General features: G+C 33.5%; 3 protein-coding genes and 1 long non-coding RNA gene across 5 annotated transcripts; 1 reads left to right on the forward strand and 3 right to left on the reverse strand.

The window, feature by feature from the left end:
• Nucleotides 1-6,467: 6,467 nt before the first annotated feature.
• Nucleotides 6,468-8,100, reverse strand: LOC105140780 (SKP1-like protein 1B). Its single transcript, XM_011047760.1, has 2 exons — nt 7,689-8,100; nt 6,468-6,913 (listed from the first exon to the last, which is right to left on the reverse strand). The coding sequence occupies exons 1-2, from the start codon at nt 7,989-7,991 to the stop codon at nt 6,740-6,742; spliced, it is 477 nt and encodes a 158-aa protein (XP_011046062.1). The 5' UTR covers nt 7,992-8,100; the 3' UTR covers nt 6,468-6,739.
• A 965-nt stretch (nt 8,101-9,065) lies between these two features.
• Nucleotides 9,066-9,554, reverse strand: LOC105140774 (uncharacterized). The gene is made up of 3 exons (XR_845236.1): nt 9,470-9,554; nt 9,240-9,380; nt 9,066-9,155 (listed from the first exon to the last, which is right to left on the reverse strand). It is a non-coding gene; the product is annotated as an uncharacterized LOC105140774 (long non-coding RNA).
• Nucleotides 9,555-11,967: 2,413 nt separating this feature from the next.
• On the forward strand, nt 11,968-16,032 carry LOC105140789 (uncharacterized). 2 transcript variants are annotated; one of them, XM_011047777.1, is made up of 4 exons: nt 12,307-12,395; nt 12,969-13,306; nt 13,408-13,509; nt 15,004-16,032. In XM_011047777.1, the coding sequence occupies exons 2-4, from the start codon at nt 13,304-13,306 to the stop codon at nt 15,841-15,843; spliced, it is 945 nt and encodes a 314-aa protein (XP_011046079.1). In that variant the 5' UTR covers nt 12,307-12,395; nt 12,969-13,303; the 3' UTR covers nt 15,844-16,032. The 2 variants fall into 2 exon arrangements, with proteins under 2 accessions (XP_011046071.1, XP_011046079.1); XM_011047769.1 differs by lacking the exons at nt 12,969-13,306; nt 13,408-13,509 and having other exon boundaries at nt 11,968-12,395.
• Nucleotides 16,033-17,139: 1,107 nt separating this feature from the next.
• Nucleotides 17,140-20,461, reverse strand: LOC105140799 (CDP-diacylglycerol--inositol 3-phosphatidyltransferase 1-like). Its single transcript, XM_011047787.1, has 11 exons — nt 20,117-20,461; nt 19,930-20,026; nt 19,746-19,830; nt 19,560-19,609; nt 18,982-19,021; nt 18,835-18,879; nt 18,683-18,748; nt 18,449-18,563; nt 18,295-18,354; nt 18,094-18,192; nt 17,140-17,521 (listed from the first exon to the last, which is right to left on the reverse strand). The coding sequence occupies exons 2-11, from the start codon at nt 20,003-20,005 to the stop codon at nt 17,462-17,464; spliced, it is 696 nt and encodes a 231-aa protein (XP_011046089.1). The 5' UTR covers nt 20,006-20,026; nt 20,117-20,461; the 3' UTR covers nt 17,140-17,461.
• Nucleotides 20,462-20,565: the final 104 nt, after the last annotated feature.

The following is a 20,565-nucleotide window of genomic DNA, read 5'->3' on the forward strand; positions in this document are numbered from 1 at the left end:
ACCCACAACCCAATTTAATTTAATTCATTTAAAAAAAATAATAATACTTTAAATTAATCTGGATTATCTAGCCAAATCTCAATCTATAATTTGAGCACTGAGCAAGTTTCTGATGCATAACAGGTTTAATAACTCTACTCTAAATTGAATTATGGTTTTTTTTTTCCAGGAAATTGCATAACAAAAATAAATAAAAGTAATTGCAACTAAACCACAACTCATCAAGCTTGTTAATGAGTAATTAGATAAGCATCAAGAAACAAGAATCGTAACTATCATCGTTTCAAATTCTTTTTCTTTTTGGTTTTTACATCAAATTCTATTTCCTAAACAAAGGAGAAACTTGAGTGGTGGTCTCTCGTATTACCAGGCCATCAGTTGTTTATTCGCACTCCACCTTTTTTTTGTTATGACTGATATAACCTTGTTAATTTATTTATTTATTCATAATAAAAGAAATATACAAAGAAGTTATATTTGTGATTTCAATAAAATACGCAGTGAGATTAACAGTTTGTGCTCGTAAATAAATAATACTCTGTACAACACACACGCGCATATATATATATATATATATATATATATATATATTGTAATCATATAATATAATTTTATATATATATATATATATATATATATATATATATATATAAAGAGAGAGAGCGAGAGAGAGAGAAGCCTCTAATTAAAACTCCCATGCATTGTTATCGTTAGTACAGCCATAAACCAGAGAAATCCCTTCTTTCTTGAGCTAAAGCAAACAATGGCGAACGAGAGAGAAGTCATGAAAATTGAAAAAATACGTCTAGCTGAGATAATTTTGTTCTGGATTGAGAGGGCAGCAATTCTTCTCTTTGTTTTCTCTGGTGGCATCCCACGATTCCTTCGCTGTTCTCTGGGACTCTTTGCCTTCACAAATATATACTATGCATCCCTTACTTATGAACGACTATTTGTCAATCCTCAGCCCAATGTAATTAAGTGCTAATTTTATTTTATTTTTTTTGCAATATTGACTTTGATTGTAAAATATACGTTGTGGTTTAATATATTTTTTTAGTTGGTAAATTTCTTGTTGTTTTTTTCTTTCTTTCTTTGTTACAGGAACCATCAAACAGTTTGTTTGTTTCTGATCGGTATGCAATCTGGTTAGCGGCAATGTACTTTTTCTTGGGATCTCCAGTCTATCGTTACGTGGCTGCTGCTGTATTTGTTATATCAAATACGAATTCAATCGTGAAAGCTTTGGGGGTGAATGCTAACCAGATCCTTTGCTGTAATCCTACAGTGAGTCCTTTTTAATAATATATGTTTTTTTGAGCTTCCTGCATCGATCATCATATATATATATATAGGAAAGTATCAATCTATAATATAGTTTAACTTAATTGTTAGCTAATATTAAGATTTCTGTGTACATATGCAAAAACTCTTTTCTTTTAGAAGTAACTAGTGTTTGTAGTTAATAAATATTATGTGAAATTAACTGTGACCAATAAACATGTTAAAGGAGAAGATAATTTTCCTTTTCCATATCTAGAATGGGATTTAATTAAAGCACGTTACCTACTAATTTATACCACCTCCTTTAAGTATCAATCAAAATATTTACATTAATCTTGTGCATGCCCATTAATCAATTTTGGAGGGCTTTAGATTGCCACTCCCACCATTGATCAATTCATATTCCATTACTGTATGGCTCCTAGACGTCTAGCCCCCTAGACCCTAAGCCTAGCATGCGTGCACATGGTCTGAGTATTCATACATTATTATCATATATCTTTACAAATAATGTTGCTCGAGAGAATTCATCAACTTTATATCTTGTTATAAGGCTTGGATTGATTATATGCGTATGCTTATTGGTTGTTGAGCATGCTTGATGCTATCTTGTTCATTAATCTGTTTTTAACTTAGAAGAAAATTGATTATGTAGAAGGATGACAAAGAAGAGGAGATAGAGAAAGCTATAGCCGTGGAGGAGTCAGCAGAAGAGAAAACCAAGCATGGTGAAATAGAAGAAATCCCAGAAACTGAAACTATTGAGCCTGAGGCCCATCCTGAGGTTGATGAGGAGGACTATGAAATGGTTAGCTACAAAAAAGATGATGAGGAGGAGGAGGAGGAAGACTGCAGTAGTGGTGGTGGTGGTGAGGAGGAGGAGGAGGAGGAAGACTGCAGTAGTAGTGTTGGTGATGATGAGGAGGACTATGAAATGGTTAGCTACAAAAAAGATGATGATGAGGAGGAGGAAGAAGACTGCAGTAGTGGTGGTGATGATGATGAGGAGGAGGAGGAGGAAGACTGCAGTAGTAGTGTTGGTGATGATGATGATGAGGAGGAGTACTGCTATAGTAGCGATGATGATGGTGATGTCCATAAAGGAACGATCGAAAAAGAAGTGATGAAGGATCAAGAATTGAAGGAAACAGGAGATGGACGTTGTTGCGAAACGAGTAGAGCTTTTCTTTCCTCAATGCAACGTGAGATCGGGCTGCTGAAGGAGCTCAATGAAAAAAATTGCAAGTTGATGAAGGATCTCGCAGATACATTGTTGTTGTTAGAGCAAGAAAATGAGGTTCTGTCTAGAAAGCTTATTAGTGCTGAATGTACATCGTCAACCGAGAAATTAAATCAAATTGTGTACGATTATGAAAGGAAATGCCAAAGATTGGAGGAAGAGAAAGCTGATCTTAATGCTAGCCTTTCTACCGCAGAAGCTGAATCTGATTTTTATCGAGAGTGCATGCATAACTTAGGTCTTAGCAACGAGCTACCTACTATTTCTACTCCTTATTAACGGACAAGGGTCTATCTAGCTTATATTTTTATAGTTTTTTAAGGTTTTATAACGATACTTATATTGCTTATATCTTCTTTTCTAATTAATTAGTGGGTTTTTTAATCTTTTCATAGCAATGCTTTAGTTTCTTCTTCTTTTTCATCACTATTATGTTGTTGGGACAAGACCATTTACTTGTTTGTTGTAATTTCGATCATGAGATCGGTATCCCTACTAAATAAAATTTGGACAAGTGAGGTTTTGGCTTAGCGGTGGGAAGGGCTTGTTTTCTTTTTCCGTACCTGGGTTCGAACCTCATTATGCACGTCTGTCACCCCCGCGGTGTCTTACCTGCTCACTGGGCTTGCAGAATGTTCAGTGGGCCGTGGGGATTAGTCGTGGTGCGCGTAAGCTGTCCCGGACACCCCACATAAATAAAAAAAATAAAAAAATTGGACCAGTGGAGGACCCTACTAAAGAAAACCCCAGAGGTACATAACTCCAAATTATATCGACGATTACAAATTGTTACAATATGGATCACTAGCACAAGCCATAGAGAGAAGTTGGCTGATTTATATATATATATATATATATATATATATATATATATATACTTTTATTAATATATTGTTTATACCTTTCATTTCCTTTCCTTTATTAGTTGGCTGATTTATATATATATATATAGCCTTGTATTAATTTGCATTTTAATAACTCCTTTTCAATTATTTTTCAATTATTATTTATATCTAAAAATAGTAATGCTAATAAAAAAATTAAATTGAGATGATTTTTTATCATTAAAATATTTAAATACATCTTAAACATGATGTTATTATAATTATAATTTTTTTAATTTTAAATCACATAAAATATACACATATTATTTTGATATTTTTTATTTACTTGCTTTAGCAATCATAGAAATATATATTTTTTAGATTTGTTAAAAGAAAATTTTATCTTTTATAAAAAAAAAAATCTAACTAATTATATTTTTGAATTTAATAACTATCTATATTTATAAAACGCAGATACAACCTATTTGATAAAGAAAAAAAATATAATTTATTGTTTGTGGATCCCATAGTGTTTTTGCATCCGAAACATATAAAAAAAAAAACAAGCAATTGCTATGTTTTATGCACTATTCATAAAATTAATTGCTATTCATAGAATCACTTAACAATCCTTGATTGTAGAGGTAGATATTGTCAAGTCAATAATTAATCATGACCATCATGAACATAACATCATGCTTGCTTTCATGTTTTAAAAATATTTTGTAAAAAAATATTTTGTTTTATATTTTCTTTGCTTCAAATAATATTTTTTTAGTGTTTTTAATTCATTTGATATACTGATATTAAAAATAATTTTTTTTAAATAAAAAATATTATTTTAATATATTTTTAAATAAAAAATACTTTAAAAAACAATAACTATTATAATTTTAAATAAGCTCACAATCTTAACCAGGAGAATGTAAATATTCTCTCACAAGTATAAGTGTATAAGTGTATGTATAAGGATTAATAACACATGTTAAAGAAAGGATGGAATGGAGATAAATACTCATTGAACCAATTGGTCTCTATGATTGAATCACCCATACATAAGTTAGAAAAAATCAATCAAGGAAGAAGAATTTAGTCCCACTTTCTTAACCATCAAATAAAAATATCATAAGTATCAAATGATAAGGATTTTAAATTAAGTACTTCCCATGAAATGAAAAAAAAAGAGAATAAAATCACATGTACGCTCCATAAAAACCCAACACCAACATTTAAAAATAAATATCAAAATTCAATCTCATTAAAAAAAGAAAAAAATCAAAACAATCCAGAGAAAAATCACATGACCTCGAGTTTGACATGAAAAAAGGGTGTGAACTGTGAAGTTATTAGGTGAATTTAAATTAATTTTTATATTAAAATCATGTTGTTTTGATTTTTTTTAAATAAAATTTCTCATGTGTTGATCTCATCAAATTTGATAGATTATATTAGGTTTTGTTTGTTTTCGTAGTGCATGGATGTTTTTGAAAAAAAAATTAATTTTATAGTATTTCAAAACTATTTTATATACTGATATAAAAATAAAGTTTAAAAAATAATAAAAATATTATTTTAATATATTTTTAAACAAAAATTATTTTAAATAAAAATAATCACTGCAAGACTAACCCAAGTTTAATAATTATGGTACCAAATGCAAGATATGTCCAAAATGCAAAGTTTGATCGTTAGGGTATGTTTAGTATTATGGTAGCTGTTATAGTCGTGATTTGAAAAAAATTATTTTATAAAAAATGTTTTTGGTTGAAATTAATTTGGTATTTAGATATGTTTGGTTAAAACTATGGTTGAAATTAAGTGAATAAAAAATAGTTTGATGTGTTTGTTTAATAATGCTTTTGGAATTGAAGTTATAAAATAATTTTAAAAAATATATATTAAGATTGATGGTTTTTAATTTAAATATTGTAGATTTAACTATTGTTATTATATTATAAAATAAATAATATTTTATATAAAATATTTTTCATTATTTCATTAAACTATATACAATTCCATCACGTATGAAATACTTCTGGCAAGGACTATAATTTTTTTAATTTATTAAGTGTGTAACAATATCCAGTAAAATATAATCAGAAATAAAATTAGAATTGCAATCAAATTCTGCAAATACTACATCATCAAACAATCTTTGTAGAATTTATGTAGTATCATTAAATAATATTAAATAATAATTTTTCAAATAAAACACAATTAAATTTTTTATTTTTATTTTTTAATTAATTGGGTCAAATCCGGTTTAATCCATGTTGAGCATTTCAAATACAAAAACATCATGGGACTCAAAAAAACAAATTATTTTTTTCTTTAACAGACAAGTTGCATTTGGTAATTGAAATGGAAATCATTAACAGAAAAAAAAAAAGAAAAAAGAAAAAAAAATCCCATGGCTCTACCTTGGAATCAAAGCAAAGAAGTTTAATATCTTCTCACAAACCCCAAATGGAGTTTAACTCTTGTACTCAAAACCAAAACTCGTCTCCATTTAACCATTGATATACAATACTATTAGATTTCTATGAAACAGTATAAATTCTTCAAATGGTTACTAACTCTTCAATGGTTACTCTAAATTTACCCAAAATTCATAATAAATTACAACAAATCTGAGATTCAAGTCGATGTAATCTAAGATAACCCAAACTTGAAATAGCTCTTAAAAACTAAACATTGTCCGCTCAAAGTTTGGATGTACTAGCAAATTCATTAACAAATTCTTATATCTTCAAGAAACAAGAAAATCTTAATTTTCTCAGACAAAATAGAACTAGATATTTTTCTTTTCATATTTACTCTAGATATCAGTGTAGAAAAAATGAACTAAAATAGAGAGATGGGATGCGAATCTGTTAAATTAAAGCTTATTTCTTTAATAAGAAGGAATGAACAAGAGAGGGGGAAACCAGAGACGAAAGGATCTCTGTTTTTGTCAAAGCGACCGCTGCTAGCATTCCTCAATGTGTAAAACCCGTGCTTTCTCGATCTATTGCAATAACTAGATCAAGAATCAGGCCCAAGGCATGGAAACTAAATGACAAAGTTCTCTGAAAGTTGTGGTTCTCATAGCCCTGCCCTTGAAAGTTGAAACTGCTGGCTTTGATAAAATGCATGACATTCATAGGCATCCATATTAAAAAAAAAAAAAATCCTGATCATGTAATGAAAAGAAAAGTGGTTCGGGGCAACCAACCTTAAAAGAAGAAGTCCGAAGCAATTCTACTAGTCCGTGAAAACAGAAAATGACCTCAACCTTGCTACCAACTAGAGAAAAATAAAGCATAGCATCTTCTACTTATATCACGATTCCTATCATTGTATGGACAACTTTCCTATCATAGTATGGACATTGTGAGGACAGCTTGTAGTATCACTTAAATGCCCACTGGTTGTCTCTGCGGATCTGCTGTTCTTCCTCTGGAGTGAAGTCATTCTTGATGTTAAAAATCTTACGGATCTCGTCTGGAGTCTTCCCCTTGATCATGTCAGCCGCAGCTTGGCAGGTCAGATCTAGCAAATCCTTGATGTTCAGATAGTTTGCAGCCTGAAATCAACATAACTTCGCCATGTTAATTCAGATAAAGTGTCTAAATAACAAAGTCATGAACAAAAAATAAAAATAAAGTAGCTTAACAAATCATAATCCAATGCGAGAAGCACTGAATAGGAGCACTGGGTTCGTTAATCAAATACAGAGAATTTCACAAACTAAAGTGTTGAAGCATGAACATAAAACAAGAAGCAAACAAGAAGCTCACTATCCATCATATTTCACAAACAAATAAATCTACCAAAAACAGGCAAAATTGCCACATTACAGTTGCAAACAACGCGCCAGTTATCTATCAAGGCATCAGTTCACTTTGTATCCACTGTTCATCTAAAAGAACTAAAAAAACTAAAAATCATTTTCTTATTCCGTATAACATTTCCATGTTTCCCTGCGTAAGAGCATCATAATAGTTGAAGCAGATAGACAAGAGAAGAAATCCAAAGTGTGGGTACAAATCAGTGAGTTAAAACAAAGCTCTCACAACGTAGCACAATCCCCAGAAAAACAATGCAGAAAAAAAACCCCTAACCCCAAATCAAAACAAATAAGTATCATAACGAATGGCAATATCGTGAAAAATATAGCAAAGCTAAGGTCAAGTTTAAAACATTTTCTCCCATAAAAAACTAAACCCTAAAAAGCAAAAAGATACGATCTTTTAACCAATAAAAAACAAATAGAAACCCAAAGAATGGCAAAATCATAAAAATTCACAAAAAAAAGTTTAACAAAAAATATCTTGAAAAAAGGAAATAGAAAGTCTTACCAAGATGAGGTCAAAGAGGGTGTTTTTGTCAACTTTGACGAACTCGGAATCCCAACTCTTCAGAAACTCATCCTTTCCAGTAATAATCGCATCTTTATCAGCATCAGCTTCCACATGTTTCTTGCAGTACTCGATAACCTTAGCAAGAATCTTGCCTGTCACATTAGGCAACGGGATGTCACTTTCGGCGCAATCATCTTCAATCATATGTTTGATGGTCTGTGACTCAACGGCGACCGCTTCTTCGACAACGAATGTCTCGCCGTCGGAGGATTTTAGCGTGATTTTCTTTGATTCTGACATATTGGGAAAGAACTTGGAGAGAGGAAAAAACCCTAAACTTAGTTTTTTTAAAGAGAAATGAAAAGTGAAAATAAGGATTGAGGGTGAAAGGGAATGGTGCTGTTTTATAGAAGTGTTTTGGGAGTGAAATGGTGTCGGTTTTGGAATAGTGTTTGTTTAGGATTCGGATGTGGTAACCAAATTACCTTTAGATCCTTCCTTAGTTCACAAGGAAAAGGCGGGCTTATTTGAGAATCCTATGTAAATAAGGAGAGAACGAGGGTGGTTTCAGGATTTTATTGTTCTTACTTTTCTTTCTTGTTTAATTATATGATTTGATGAGGAAATTTTGTTTGGTGCCAGAGGCCGTCGTGAGCACCGTTACTGAATCCAGCCTGGGTGGGTCGACATGCAACTAAGTTGATGCACTCTTCGGCCAGGCTAAATGGTAAAATAAAAAATTTGAAAAGACAAATCAAACTTGCGACCATTTGCAAGACAGCAAAGGAATCCAACCACTACTGCCTCTCGAAGCACCTCGTCCATGCTGGCTGCTCTTTTCCAAGTAACCGGCTGCTCAACGTTAGCTTTTAGGAATTCACCATAGGCTTCAATTACAAATTAAGCATGCTACTATGAGCCAGCACAAAGACGAATTGAGAACTAAATAGTTCTGATAGACTGTCAGATGCATGCCTGTAACAAACTTCTCTAGGCCAGTGGATAGGTAGAAATCATAGTAAATCAGATTCATTTTGAACCCTTCAACCTGTTGTGAAGAAGGAAAACATGTATATAAACATGTGTTATACGATTTCACCACCGTTCATTCGTTGCATGTTTCACCAAATGAAATTGCATTATGAACTGGACTGGAACGTCTCCTGCCTTTGATTTTCTCTTCAAAAACACATCGATGCTCATATACGTGCAATTTTCCTGTCAACTCTAATCAAATTGACTTGCTAAGCTTGATATGTAAGTCCACTAAACAATCCAATGACTCAGAAATTCACACAACCACCAGGAAAAATGTTTGGATAAGCAATGGTTAGAGTCGTACAGGTGAGGAAGCCATCCATCATACAAGCCTTCCCTCATGAACTGGTCTGCTTCAACAATTCTTCTAGCAGCAGCTAAAGAAAGTGATGCTGCCAACTCTGCAGTTGTCTCTGTAAGAACTCCCTAACCAAATAACCAAGGTATCAATCTCCATTCATTTTCCCCGTCAAGTACTCAAAACTTGCTCAGAGCATGTACTAAACTTACAGGAGTGTTTCCAACAGCGACACCATACTTTTTAGCAGCACTAACATCGACGTTATTATAACCAACAGCCATGTTATTAAAAGCCTCTCCACCTGCCCTGCTTGGTGCTGTGAACAATGTCTCCCCCCGATCTTATGTCAGCTGAATCACAAAACAGTACAAAAGAACAATTCTTAAACATGTCCACAGCAATTTCCAACATGATCCTACGTGAGAAATTAATGAAATACCTGGCCTATTACACCATCACACTTATCACCAATTAGAGCAACAATATCTTCAACAGACAGTATTGTTTTCTTCTGGGTGCATATCTAGTAGACGTTAAAACCAATAAAAACAAAAGTCTATCAGATCACAAAATCATTCAAGAAATGAAAAAAAAAATAGTAGATTGGTTGGTGATTGGGTGTGATTTCTGTGGTGGAATTTTCGGACCTTCTGTTTGGTATAAGATAATGATGACAAGGGTTGCTTTTATGACTTTTGTTCAATGATAGATATAACCCAGACTGTTTGGACAGTGCTAGCTTAAAGTTCCTTTGATACGGTCCCTCGGCGAATTCTCAACAAGCCATGACAAAAATGAACCTTTCGTGGTTCATTTGTCTAGAGGCTAGCCCATTGTTTTAACATGAATCATGGGTCGACACCAGCGTCAATTGGACTAGGCATGGTTCTGAATTGAGGCTTGAGCCATCATAAACTACTTTTGTGTGTGGTAGTAATAATGGGCCGTGGCTAGCCCTTTTTGGGAAGCTGTCAGATCAACAATCAAGTTGCTGATTAAATTGCTTTGGTCACCACCATATCGACGAAGTTTACGATGAACGACGTAGCGGTGGTGGGGTTTTTTTGTTCGTCGTGGATGCCTGTGATTTCCACGGTAGGTATTTTACATGCTTATTAAGTTTATAAAATATTGGATTATAAAATTAATTATATTGCATGTAAATTTATCCGAATACTTATATGAAATATTTTAATTTAAAAAATTATTAAATTTATATTTTTTAAGTGGTTTTTTATAGTTTTGATATATAGATATTAAAAATAAAAAAAAAATGAAATTTTTATTTTAATATGTTTGTAAACAAAAAAAAAAACTATTTTAAACAAGATTTTGCATCATGATATTACCTTTAATTGAATAGAATTATGGAAAAAAAAATCCTCCAAATGCTAAAAACAAGAACGCCTTCTCATTCCAGCTTTTTTCACCACGATCCAAATCGAGCCCAAAGAATTTGACTCTTATTTTTTTTTTTTTTCCATTTCTTCTCCGCTGTGAAGAGATGCAAGTCACTGGGCAAATGCACCGATTTATGGGACCATCATTGCAGCACGCCCCACACGAAAAATGGAAAAGTCCAGAGTGGACTGGTGGTCCAACCCAATTACTCTGATCAGGTCTCTTTCGAGCGTGTGCCGAGCGTGTGCCAAAGAGAGGGAGCCCATGCGCCAGCATGAGCCGCTCTGTCTTTGGACTTTGATTGATGTGTTCATTTTCCGGGATATTTATGAGTTCGGTGGGTTCTGTTTCTGAAGTGTTTATTATTTAAAAATAAATTAAAAATTTTTGAAATTATTTTTGATATAATTATATAAAATTTATCTAAAAACAGAAAAAAATCTAATTTCAAGTAAATAAAAATATTTTAAATTTTAAAAAATACCTTTTAAATACAAATGGCATCGTGTACTCTTTCATACCTTAGACCCAGCTAATTAGAATTTAGAGATAACTTTAAAAAATCACTGAAGCGAAGGAAAACAACAAAAATAACGAAATGAATTTGTTTTTAAAAAAGTGAAACATCGCTGGTTCAAGCTAAAAGCCAATTAGGGTTTGGAAGTGAGTTTTAACCCCTTTTTATATTTAAAATAAATCTTCAAAAATAAAAAAATAAAAAATATTAAAAATAAATTTTTTTCCAATAAAAATCATTAAAAACAAAAAACAATCATTAGAATCTCTAATCATCCACAACATGGCCCCCACGTTCCCTTTATCTTTTTGTCTTTTTTTATCCTCCACTTCTTTCCCACCAAGCTCTAACTTCTTAGCTAAAACCTATCTCACTCTGTACGTGCTTTCTTCCCATAGCCGCCGCCTCCTCCACCCACCCTACCAAACTGCCATGTGGGTTTTGTTGTGCGTAAAAGCGATTAGATAAACATCAATTTGTTAACCACAATGTCTGGGAGCGGAAAGGGAAACTATAGAGGGAGGAGGAAGGTTCTTTGTCGAGGGCACTACTGTGGCTGCAATGAAACCACTAGTTTACTTAAAGAATAATAGTCAATGATGATATCTTGACGGTGGCCTTGTAGGCAGATTGATGGTGGCCTTGGAGGCAGACAAACGATGAACAGAGATAGATCAGTCATGAGATAATGTTTGGAGAGCTCCATGAAAGATGAGGGGGAAAAAATGTAATTTTAATTTAAAATTTTATGTTGGTATACGAGATTTTAATATATAATTTATATTATGTTTTAAAAAAATCTGAAATTTACACAGATTCTTTATTGTCTTGTGTATAATGTTTAATTTTATTAAATAAAATAAAGTAGTGAAATATAAATTTATAATTTTTTTATTAATAACATTTTTACATCATATTAAAAATTGTTTCAATTTAATATATAATTTTTATTATTTTTTAATAAAATTAATACAAAAGATATAAAATTTAAACTCGTTTTATCAATAAAACCTCCGTTATCATGTTCTATTCCTAATAATCCCAAAATTTCAATTTTCAGTTAATAAGTTAACCAAAACTTTATCCTCAACAAACCCCTCATTCTTCCCTTCTCTCTGCAAAATATTTACCTCTCCACAAACACAGAGAGTTCATGGAGAGGCTTCTGTATTCTTCTTCTCCTACTCCTCTAAAAACACACTTCAAAAAGCCCACTCCTTTGCTTCCTAGACTCTGCAAACTTGAGTTGCCGAAACCTGGTTTTCCCTCTTTGACAAGGCCGGAGTTCAGGAGAGTCAACTCGGTCTCTTGCAAACATGAGAACCCATCAAACCCATTTATTAAATTGTCATCCCTGTCTCCTCATAAGGTTGATTCATCATCTGGGTCGACGCCAAAATCCCACCTTGTGAAACAGATCGTTGATGGAGTTTCTGTGAAGTCTAAGGTACTGAGTTTGTGTAGTTTTTTGGGTAAAGTTTTGTTTTTTATGGAATCAATTATTGATTTTTGTGTAATTTTCCGATTTAACTGAACAAATGAGTTGATTTAGCTATGCTGTTATGACTAGGAGGCTTAAGATATCACTAACTTATGTTGTCCTTGAATGGATTCCATGAGAAATCATAATTGAAGATTTTGAGGCAGTTTACATTGTACAAAGACTGATCCTTTCATGGATTTTTATTTTTTTAGCGGTGATAGACTAGTGCTTTCCGGAGTTTTTAATTAAAGGGGGGAATTGTGTTGATAACTCGATATCTAGCTTTAAATGTCATGATAGGAAGGCTTAGATATCACTAGCTTAAGTTATCCTGGAATGAATTAACATAAGAAATCATAGTGTAATAATTTGAGACAAACGTTTTTTCAGAAAAGATGGGTATTTTTGTCAGTTTTTCATTGATACTTAGATATGTCTGTTGCGGTTGGAAGGTTTTAAATGACATTAGAATGAAATCATAATTGTACATTCAGGACCTGATATTGTTTAAATAGTGGTCCTTTTTTGGATTCTTAGTGATGATGGACTAATTGCTACAAGGATCGAGGATTGTGGAATGGCAGTGCGGGGATGGAAGATTTGGTGACTGATGGACTGTTTGTAAAATAAAGAAGGGGAAGAGAAGGGAAGGAGAATTGAAATGCTGAAAAATGAATAATTTTTGCGTGTTTTATGTGAAACTGGACACACAGGCAAGAAGCATGGTGTTAGTGCTTCAACATGATCACAATGGGATTTAAATCTGTCATCTATTATGCTTAGCTCTTAAGGCGGCATTGTGTTGTGATTTCTGTTCTACACACTGAAATGTGTGAATCCCCGGAGTTGCAATTGATGCTGGATTCCACCACATGTTTGAGACTGCTTTACTTGAAATTATTCTAGGAACATAAGTTGTATTGCTTTAGTTATAGAGAATTGACTGTTTGCATTGTTTTCTGAAAAGTAAGCTCAGATTGAAAGGAGTGGAGTCTTGACTGAATATGCAATTGCCACATTCATAAGGAAAATTGTGCTAATCGTTATCTTTGCTTATTATGATGGGAATGCTTTAAAGGTATCTCTAGCTTATATTATCCTTGAATGAATTCCCATGAAAAATCGTAGTTGAATAAATTGTGGAAATGATATTGTAAAAAGTGCAGTCCTTTTGATGGATTTTTGGTGAGATAGACTAATATCTTCTAGGTTTGAGAAATATGGATTTTGGTGGTATGGAAGTGGAAAATTTGGAGTAATAACGAGCTGTTTATGTAAAGTAGTTGAAAGGGAAAGGGGGATTGCTGAAAACTAAATAAATATGCCCGTGTTTGATATGAAATTGGAATCATGGGTAGATAGCATGACTTCTGTTCTTGAAAATAATCACCACAGGATTTAAATATGTAGTTTATAATGCTTTCATTTTAAGGCAGAATCGAATCAAGTTATGTTTATACACCGAAATGCTTAAACCCCTTTACTTGTTAATTTGCTTTCTCGGGTGACAGTGATAGCACAGGTAGAAATACACTGCATTGCAAAAACTGCTTTAATTCCCATTATTGTAGAAGCTCAAGTAAGGTTGCATCAGTTCTAAGTAATTCATTGTTTACATTTTTTTGTGAAATCATAAACTCAAATTGAAAGTTGTTGAGTCTGATTGGCAATCTTTTGATTTGTCATCTTCACAGAGCTGCATTTTGATCATATTCCTACCCATCACTCTTCTCTTTTCATATCTGTAGGAGTTTCTAGAGAAAATTTGGTTTTGGTTCTTCTTTTTGCTTGTAGGTAGTCCTGTTTGATGTGTCAAGATTAAATTGTGATTTCATGTTAAGTCTAATTATCTAAATGCAGAAGGATCTAAGCTAAGCTGAATATAGGCCTTCATAAATTGTTGATTTATCATTACTTGTATTTGATTGCTCTTTCAAAACCAAAAAAAATATATATATATTGCTTTAAAAACTTGTTTCTTTATTTTTTCAAAGCTTCAACAAAGCAATGGCTAGAAGCACTTCAAGATTACTTTTATGTTTGGAATCAAGTAGATTTGGGTAATTATGTCTTGCGATCCCAGCTATTGAGTTTGCATCTTCTTTAGGTAATTAGGACTTGAACCTCATCCTCTTTGCTGAGCAAAATGAAACTATTTGTTGATGTTATCAATGCACTTTAGACATTTTATCAGTGCCTGGAAACAAGGTACCTCTTCCCCATCCTTACTGAAACCTTCCAATTCATATCTCACCTATTGTTATAGCTCTGTTTATTTCTTGGTTTTTGGACCTTTCAGTTCCAGTAGAAAGGAATTTCAGACTCTTCTTTGTGAATTTAGAATTTGAAAATGCCTACTGTCCTTTAGAACAACTAAAGTAGAGGCAGTAACACGAGAACCATCAAAACCCTGATGGTTGTAAAACACTCCAAGAATGCCAGGTGGGTTTGAATGCCCAAAACACTAAACTATTTTGATGAAATTTTAGATGGTTTACTGGATTTTGTAGTTAAAATTCTATCTTTTTTTGTTCAAAGTTGCTAAATCTGTTGTATTCTCTAAATGCTGCAGGCAGCTACCGTTGGGATATTCATGGTAGTTTCTGCTCTCATCATGTTAATCCACCCAGTTTTTGCATTGCCAGCATTTGCAACCTTCCAAACTGCTGCCCAGACTGGAGGGCCTGCTGCTGCTGCAGGAGGTGCAAAATTTATGCGAACTGAACTACTGACCAGTGCTTGGGCTGGTTTGTTTGCTGGTTGCTTGCACACACTGTCAGGGCCTGACCACCTTGCTGCCTTGGCTCCCCTCTCAATCGGTCGATCCCGGATGGAAAGTGCTGCTGTTGGAGCTCTTTGGGGTTGTGGCCACGATGCAGGTCAGGTCATATTTGGCTTGCTATTTCTACTGCTAAAGGATAGACTCCATATTGAAATCATCAGAACTTGGGGCACAAGAGTGGTCGGTCTAACTCTACTTGTTATTGGTGCTATGGGGATTAAGGAGGCATCAGAAGTCCCAACTCCATGTGTTGCCTTAGAAAATGGTGAGTGTGATGTTAGTGCTTATGAAGCATTAGAAACCCCAACAGTAGGGAAGAAGAAAAAGATTGGTTTTGCTACTTTTGCTACCGGTATTGTCCACGGACTCCAACCAGATGCATTGATGATGGTGTTGCCTGCACTTGCATTGCCTTCTCGTCTGGCTGGGGCTGCATTTCTGATCATGTTCTTGTTTGGGACTGTGGTTGCCATGGGTAGCTACACGGTATTTATAGGGTCATGTAGTGAAGCATTAAAGGACAGAATACCCAGAATAACTGAGAAACTCACATGGGTTTCGTCCCTGATAGCCATTGCCCTTGGCCTTGGTATTATCGTTAGCCAGTTGTTCGGATTCAGTTTATACTGATCTATATGGTTGCACGCTACCATTTTAGTTTTAGAGAAAGATCATTAGAGAAGAATTTCAATTTATTTAGAATTTCCATCTTTTTTTATCTCATTAAACTTTTTAAGTTTGTAATCTTCAACATACAAGGGAAAGACTTGTGTCTCTGGGAAGTATTTCTAATTTATTTGGTATAATTCCAGCTCTGATGACCATTGTTTTTGTGTTTCAATTGATACATGCATTGCTGTTTTTACTGTGATGGTAAAATGCATTAAGGAAGTTGATTGTGTGATGAGATTTGCTGTAAGCAACAAGTGGGTAGCACATGCTTTTCCATTTTCCACAGGGGATAAATCCAGCAAAAGTACTTCCAGCTCTGTATCGATTGATAGAACGGCATGAAAATAGTACGATTGTGAGTCCATGACTCAATCATATACACCAAGGAAGTGACGATATATTTGTGTTTTGCCGTCAGAATCAACACAATCACATAAATTGTGTTCTTCAAGTAAACAAGTGTCTGTCTGATTGGTATTTTGATATTTTTTAGAAAGTTTTATTTCTTGAAAAAACTATTAATTTTATGTTAAAATCAAACCATGCCTTAAACAACTAATTTACAAACACCATTTTATTCTCAAATTTTTTTCATATTGAATTTTAAATTGACTACTGCTTTGCCGTCGGAATACACACAATCACAAAGTTGTGTTCTTCAAGTAAACAAGTGCCTGTCTGATGGGTAATTTGATATATTTTAGAAGTTTTATTTATTGAAAAACCTATTAATTTTATGTTAAAATCAAACCATGCCTAAAACAAGTAGTTTACAAGCACCATTTTATTCTCAAATTTTTTTCATACTGAATTTCAATTGACTACTGCTCTTTGATAATTATCATTATTATTAATTAAACTATATAGAAAATTTAGTTTAACTACCTCTAATCATTTTTATTATAATTATCATTCTTATTAATTAACAAAGAAAAATTAAATTGACTGCAATCATGATAATTATCATATTTATTGATATTTAAATGACATCTTGTTTACTTCAATAGGTTAACAGAACATTCCAGATTTTTTTAAAAATATTTTGCTTGTAGATGACAGTGACGGTTCCAAAGACGACCATATGGAGCTCTTGCAGAATTAGATACATCAGATCCTTAAGTACAACCCTTGATTCAAAAAAAAAATCCCAGATATTTCATTGCGTTGTTTCTTAATACTTGCCTAAACCCTGTCTGCCCTAATTGCAGAGCAAAAGCTTGTATAAACCCGGCACAGCAGCAGTCCAAAGGCATATGTAGCCATGCTTCCATCTATACACCATCTAGCATTAGGACCTAAAACTCGGGCCAACGTGCTTCAACAACAACAACAAAATGTCTTTGTACCATAAAGGAAAATGAAAAGAATACACTCTGCAACATGGTAGAAAAATCCGTTGTCATGTCGTCGCTAAGATGTTTTAAATTCATGGCCTGTTATATAAGCTTTTCACATTGCAACATCAATTGAAATTCGGCACTTTCAAGTTTCAATAATAGAAATGAAGACTAACAGACTGTACGTTATCAAGTCTGATGCAGCTAAGGCCCTGGAATCATACAAACTGAATAAATCATCATGGCCTCTCCTTTTTGTTGATATCATGAAGCACACAAACATCCGCAGCAGTTTTCATCTGAAATCATCAAAAGAATTGCAGAAAAACTCAGATCACGTCAAAACATTGAGGCAACCGAGTATGATACGCTCTCTGAAATATATACTACTCAAATTTACAGACTTTTGCTGTACTTGGGCGAGATAGATGACATGTCTAGAATTGAGTAAAATCTATGACGACCAAAGTTCATCTGAGACAAACCTTTGACTGCTACAAACTAAGTGTTGATGTGATCACCTTAGTCAATTTTAAAGAAGAATTTGAATTGATAGCACAAGACTAAATGCCATCATGGCTAATAATCTTGTTATGCTACTACAAAGCAAATCAGTTTTCTACCAAAACAAGAATTAAATTCAACAAAATACTGAGAAGTTTTAGCTCAGAATCTGGGCAAGGCACCAATCACATTTTACGCAAAATGTGGATACAGGATATGCGCATCAGTCACCAATTTCAGGAATCTGAAAAGCTAATATATCAAAAGATATACACGAAGAAGAATCTCAGCATCCACAATTTTCTTTGTTGTCTAAAGAATGACATGACATAGTTTGTAACAAGATAATAGAGGTATTAGCTGGTACCTGGATGATATTCACAAGTTGCTTGATTGCCCATCCAAACAAACTTAAAACAACCAGGACAGAGACGAGTGAACCCTCTGTTATAGAAGCCTTTAAAACCTGAAAGTAGAAATGACTCAGAAACCAGACAAACAAGAAAAATTATCTGCTTAATACTTGATGAAAATTGAAAGGTGAACTAGTAAAATAATGAGGGCTTACATCCATCAACTTTTTTTCAGTTCCATTTTGTGCAAGAAGAAACAGGGAAATATAAAGAACCTGCAGAATTAACAGTCAGATCAAGAGAACAGAGGTAACCATTACATTACAGAAAATTTGACCAGGTAAACTAGCAGATCTAAGTCATAATTACCTCACATGCCACGCAACAATAAGCCATAAACATACGGTTTCCATAGTACGCCTTGAAAAGCCAATTAGTACTGTCTTTCACATCCTTGTGGCTAGCTTTGCCTAGCAAGAAGGTACTGCAAATTGATGTAGTAGAGATCCAATAAAGTAGAGTAGGTTACACGTGCATGTTTATTCAGCAAGATCATATAAAAGAAACAAGTGCGGGCCAAGTTATATAAAGAAAGAAAGATACCTGTACATCTGCAGCCAGTGGCTACCAATATCAAGGGCAAGCAATGACAGAAAAACCATGCCAGGCCTGCATAAAATCCAACCAAAAATCTCAGGTATTATTGTAGAAGTTCTCCAACTGTGATGCATGTGAAATCAATAGGGAAACCTTGCCTGTATACTTGGGAAAGGATTACTAGTAGACAAGCTGTGCTAATCCTGGATGAAACACAAATACATGAGGGTGAAATCCAAAAGGAACGGAGAGTGCTGAAGAAAAATTCAGATATGGTATGAGTTTGTGTTACGGAAAGAAAATACCTGTCCGTTACCATGTCCAAAACAGCTCCAAAAGTCGAAACTGAACAACAGGAAAGATGAATCAAATATTCCACCTCAGGCATTATTTATAACTAAATTGAAACTGTCAGGAATTGCGCAAACCCTTATGACCAAATAAAACATAGAAAGCATGGAATGACATTTTAATACATTATCATTAACCTATTTAACAGAACGTTTCCCTCGCCTAACAAACGGCAATCTTTCAGGAAAAAAAAAAAGAGCCAGTAACAAGGAAAGAACTTTTATAATATCTTCAAGTTGATAAGACCTTAGATTGTAGATGTTGTTAAGCTCCGTTTAGCTAAATATATCCCTGAACATTCTATCTGATTCGAACTCAAGATGTAAGGTAAAACACAATGGCTCTCGCCAAATAATCAACATACAGCAACTTTTTCAAGCAGATATTATTCAGACTATTTAGTCCCAAATTTAATCCAAAAATTTTGTTCTACGCAGATTCAACTTGTGTGATTACTAAGTGAATTTGCATGCATGCTTGAATCACGACCTTTATCATTCACATATTGAACAATAAGAAGAAAAGACCATGCCTTGATTGAATTTGCGAGCAACCCAACCATCGATACCATCACAAACAAAGCTGAAATCACAAAACACAAAATCACACGCCCATTCCTTTCACACATTGAAAAAAAAAAAAACCAATAATATTGGAAATATAAATTAAGTCAAAACTCAAAACTAAAATAACCCTTCAAGAAATACAAAATCCTCACCTGATAAAATAAAGAGCACAAAATAGCCATTTGTTAGAAAAACATATAGCAAATGCATAGCAATTCATGAGTCCTCTTGTATACCCTAAGTGAATATTCACCAAAAAAACAAAAATCCCATGAATCAAAACATCATAACATAAACAAAAACAGCAAGGAAATGTTGAATAGAAGAAAAACCCACCAATAATATTAGGAATGTAAAGATAAACACTTAATTTGCTTGGTTTTATTGGTCTTGACTTGTTGTTTTTAGCCATTGAAGAAGCTTTCTATCACAGCTGCAACACATCAAAACACAACACAACATTAACTATTCATATCCACAGTTTCCAAGACAAAAAAAAACAAGAGAAGAACAATAAATTGACCTGTGATGATACAGAGGTAACAGCAGTGAACCCAAAAAAGGGAGTAGTGGCAGAAAACCCAAGAAAGAAGATATGGGCTCTTTGTGTTTTCAAGGGTTAATTGCGGATTAAAACTAGATTTTGGGTTTTTAGGGTTCTGATTATAGTTAGCTTGCAAGTGGATTTGATTTGTTTGGGACAGGGAGGGAGCTGGAGCTGGAAGGCAGGAGGGAAGGAGGTGGTGGGGAATCTGTAATTTGCTTGCTTTTGCTGGCTAATTATGTAAATTAATGGGTAGAAATTTTATTTCTCATTAAAAGTTTAAATAGTTGATAACTAGGCAATGAGGGCATCTTTCTAGTCGTTAGTCCGGTCCCTCTTAACTATATACTTGTTAGATACATACTTAAAATCCATACTTTAAATAAAATAGTGTAATATTGAAAAAATTAAAAAAAAATTCTAAGATG

This window comes from Populus euphratica, unplaced genomic scaffold, assembly GCF_000495115.2.
Source record: "Populus euphratica unplaced genomic scaffold, PopEup_1.0 scaffold3.1, whole genome shotgun sequence".
In the NCBI taxonomy this organism is placed as follows: Eukaryota; Viridiplantae; Streptophyta; class Magnoliopsida; order Malpighiales; family Salicaceae; genus Populus; species Populus euphratica.

Coding starts and splice junctions, on each gene's coding strand:
- LOC105140799 (XM_011047787.1), bottom strand. CDS start 20,005: ATGGCTAAAAACAACAAGTCAAGACCAATAAAACCAAGCAAATTAAGT. Junction 18,564..18,682: donor CACTGGCTGCAGATGTACAG/GTATCTTTCTTT, acceptor ATCAATTTGCAG/TACCTTCTTGCTAGGCAAAG. Junction 17,522..18,093: donor AACTTGTGAATATCATCCAG/GTACCAGCTAAT, acceptor TGATGATTTCAG/ATGAAAACTGCTGCGGATGT.
- LOC105140780 (XM_011047760.1), bottom strand. CDS start 7,991: ATGTCAGAATCAAAGAAAATCACGCTAAAATCCTCCGACGGCGAGACA. Junction 6,914..7,688: donor CCCTCTTTGACCTCATCTTG/GTAAGACTTTCT, acceptor TGTTGATTTCAG/GCTGCAAACTATCTGAACAT.
- LOC105140789 (XM_011047769.1), top strand. CDS start 12,102: ATGGAGAGGCTTCTGTATTCTTCTTCTCCTACTCCTCTAAAAACACAC. Junction 12,396..15,003: donor GAGTTTCTGTGAAGTCTAAG/GTACTGAGTTTG, acceptor TAAATGCTGCAG/GCAGCTACCGTTGGGATATT.